The sequence below is a fragment of the Caretta caretta genome, chromosome 1 (genome assembly GCF_965140235.1).
Source record: "Caretta caretta isolate rCarCar2 chromosome 1, rCarCar1.hap1, whole genome shotgun sequence".
In the NCBI taxonomy this organism is placed as follows: Eukaryota; Metazoa; Chordata; order Testudines; family Cheloniidae; genus Caretta; species Caretta caretta.
This window is the reverse complement of record NC_134206.1, coordinates 6,196,217-6,198,773: the sequence shown is the minus strand read 5'-3', so window position 1 is coordinate 6,198,773 and position 2,557 is coordinate 6,196,217. Positions and strand designations below refer to the sequence as shown.

At 44.2% G+C, this 2,557-nt stretch overlaps 1 protein-coding gene across 1 annotated transcript; it reads right to left on the bottom strand.

Annotated features, from left to right (window-relative positions):
- Window positions 1–612: 612 nt before the first annotated feature.
- Window positions 613–1,551, bottom strand: LOC125633123 (olfactory receptor 52P1-like). The gene has a single exon (XM_048842193.1). It carries the CDS (start codon window positions 1,549–1,551, stop codon window positions 613–615), a length of 939 nt encoding a protein of 312 aa, XP_048698150.1.
- Window positions 1,552–2,557: the final 1,006 nt, after the last annotated feature.

Sequence of the window (2,557 nt, the reverse complement as noted above, 5' to 3'; positions counted from 1 at the left end):
TTCCTTATATGGGTTACAACAATATTTATTTCCTGCAACCTCTAACAAGCATTCCTAGCAACTTAAACAACCAGCACATTTTGTCTGGCCTTGTAACTGTCTCTCCTATTATCTTTAACTTGGCATCAGCAAACCTTACACTATAAGGCATTATCTACAACTGCAACATTGTTTTAAGACCAAAAGAGCTTACTCAAACCAGCCAGGCCTGAATTCTATTGAGGGGGGTTGAGAAGAAGCCCTTAGGCCTTCGGCAGGGAGACCTCCTTGACTCTTATGGCCTTCCATCCCCTTAACTTAACTAGTGGCCATGCCCTGGTGTCTCCAACATTCTGGTAGTCTGGAAGTCATGGAAAAGCTGAGTGACATGGGGGTGGGGACTGATGGGTGATGCTGAAAGAGATCAGGTGATGGTCAGAAAGAGGGAACTACGCAACAGAGAGAGCAGTGCTTGGTGATGCGATGATAAGATATTAGGTGTGAGGAACTTTTCAGACTCTGAACTTGTACAATGTTGAGCTCAGACAAACTTGGACAGAGCACCCTTGATTAATGAGGCAAAATCCTTTCCCACTCTTGTCACAAAGGATAAAAGTCACTGGCCCCAAGAGATCACCTTCTGCAGGTGTATTTGACCAATTTGTCATAAAGCTCTTTGGTTTTCACCCCATAAATGATCGGGTTGAGTATGGGGGGCAGGAGGACATAGAGGTTGGCCAAGATGATGTGAACATGGAGAGTAATGTGCTGACCAAACCGGTGTGTCAGAGCAGAGAAAAAGAAGAGAGTAAAAGACGTCATTGCCACACAGAAGTGGGCTGTGCAGGTGTTCAGGGCTTTCTTGTAGGCTTTCTTGGAGGAGATTCTGAGGATGGCTCTGATGATCAGACTGTAGGACAGGGCAACCAGTGTCAGATCTAATCCAGTGACTATAAATGCCATCACCAAGCTGTACGTCCTGTTCACAGTGGTGTCCCCACACGACATCTTCACCACAGCTATGTGCTCGCAGTACGTGTGGGGGATAATGTGGTTAGCACAGAATGGCTGCCTACTGAGAAGCAGGGGCAGAGGCAGAATTAAGAGAACAGCTCTTATCAAACCCACAAGCCCTAGCTTAGCTATTCTTGCATTGGTGAGGATGGTGGCATATCTCAGAGGTTTACATATGGCGACATAGCGATCGAAGGCCATTGTCACAAGGACAGCTGACTCCATAATAGAAACTGAGTGAAGGAAGAACATCTGGGTGAAGCAGCCACCCACAGTAATGCCTTTCAAATTGAACCAAAATATACACAGTGCCATCGGCATGACGGAGGTAGACACAGCAATATCTGTGAGTGCCAGCATGCAAAGTAGCAGGTACATGGGCTTGTGCAGGGTCTGCTCTTTGCTTACAACAAACAGAACCATGGAATTTCCCAACAGGCTGATTATGTAGAGCATAGAGAAAGGAATGGAAATCCAAATGTGAGCAACTTCTAGGCCAGGGATGCCCATTAGGATGAATGTTGAAGATTCAGGCAGGGTGAGGTTGAAATCTGCCATGAGGTGGTTGATGCGTTGATCAGTCTCAGAAATGCTCAAGCTTCCTGTGAAGGGAGAGAAGCACAGTGAGGGGGGTTACACACTTTATAGCAAATAGTATGGTAAATATATTATAGCTATTAACAATGTAGAAAGGGGGTGAGCAGTGAGGTGGCAACATTTACAGATGGCACCACATTATTTAGGTCATAGTCAAGCCCAGAGCAGTTCTCAGTGGCAGCTAACCAAGCCAAGTGAAAGGCACATGACCTTCAATGTCAAGAACTGCAACATTTATGCCCATTGGAGGGTACGGCTGGAACTCCTCAAACACCTAACAAGGTTGTAATTTAACTGTATGAATTCAGGGAAGGGATCTGGGCATCATGGTACACAGCTCGGTGAAACTCTGCTCACAGTGCAAGCAGGGACAGAAACTAAGCAAAACATTGGAACCCAGAAGGAGTGGGATGGGGAATCATACAGAAAATACAATGTATTGAGATCAGTGAGACAATGTTTCACTCTCCTCTGAACTCCTCTGTGTAGTACTGGTCTCCCTTCTCACACAGGATATTGCAGAACTAGAGGGGTTCAGGGAAAGATCAAGGAGAGAGGCTGAAAAGACTGGGATCATTACTTTACTAAGGAGAAAAATAAGAGGAGATATTAGAAAAGTCTGTAAATTACTGACTGGTAGGAGAGAGGGAGTATACATGCTCAATCTACTCTCTAACGTAAGGTCAAGATGACGTTCAATAAAACTGAAACATGGCAAATTCAAAACAGATAAAAAAAGAATGTTTTCTTCACTTGATGCCTAATTAAACTGAGGAACTCATTGTCACAAGAAGTATTTGAAGCCATGAGCTAAGCAGGAATCTGGAAGGGTTTGAACATTTACTTGGATAGTGACACTATCCAAGTACAATAGTTACAGCATAATATATATTTTGGAAAGTCTATATGCCCATGTGTTGAAGGGCACAAGCCAATTTCTAGCTGTTAGGCAATAGTATGACACTAT

Coding starts and splice junctions, on each gene's coding strand:
- LOC125633123 (XM_048842193.1), bottom strand. CDS start 1,551: ATGGCAGATTTCAACCTCACCCTGCCTGAATCTTCAACATTCATCCTA.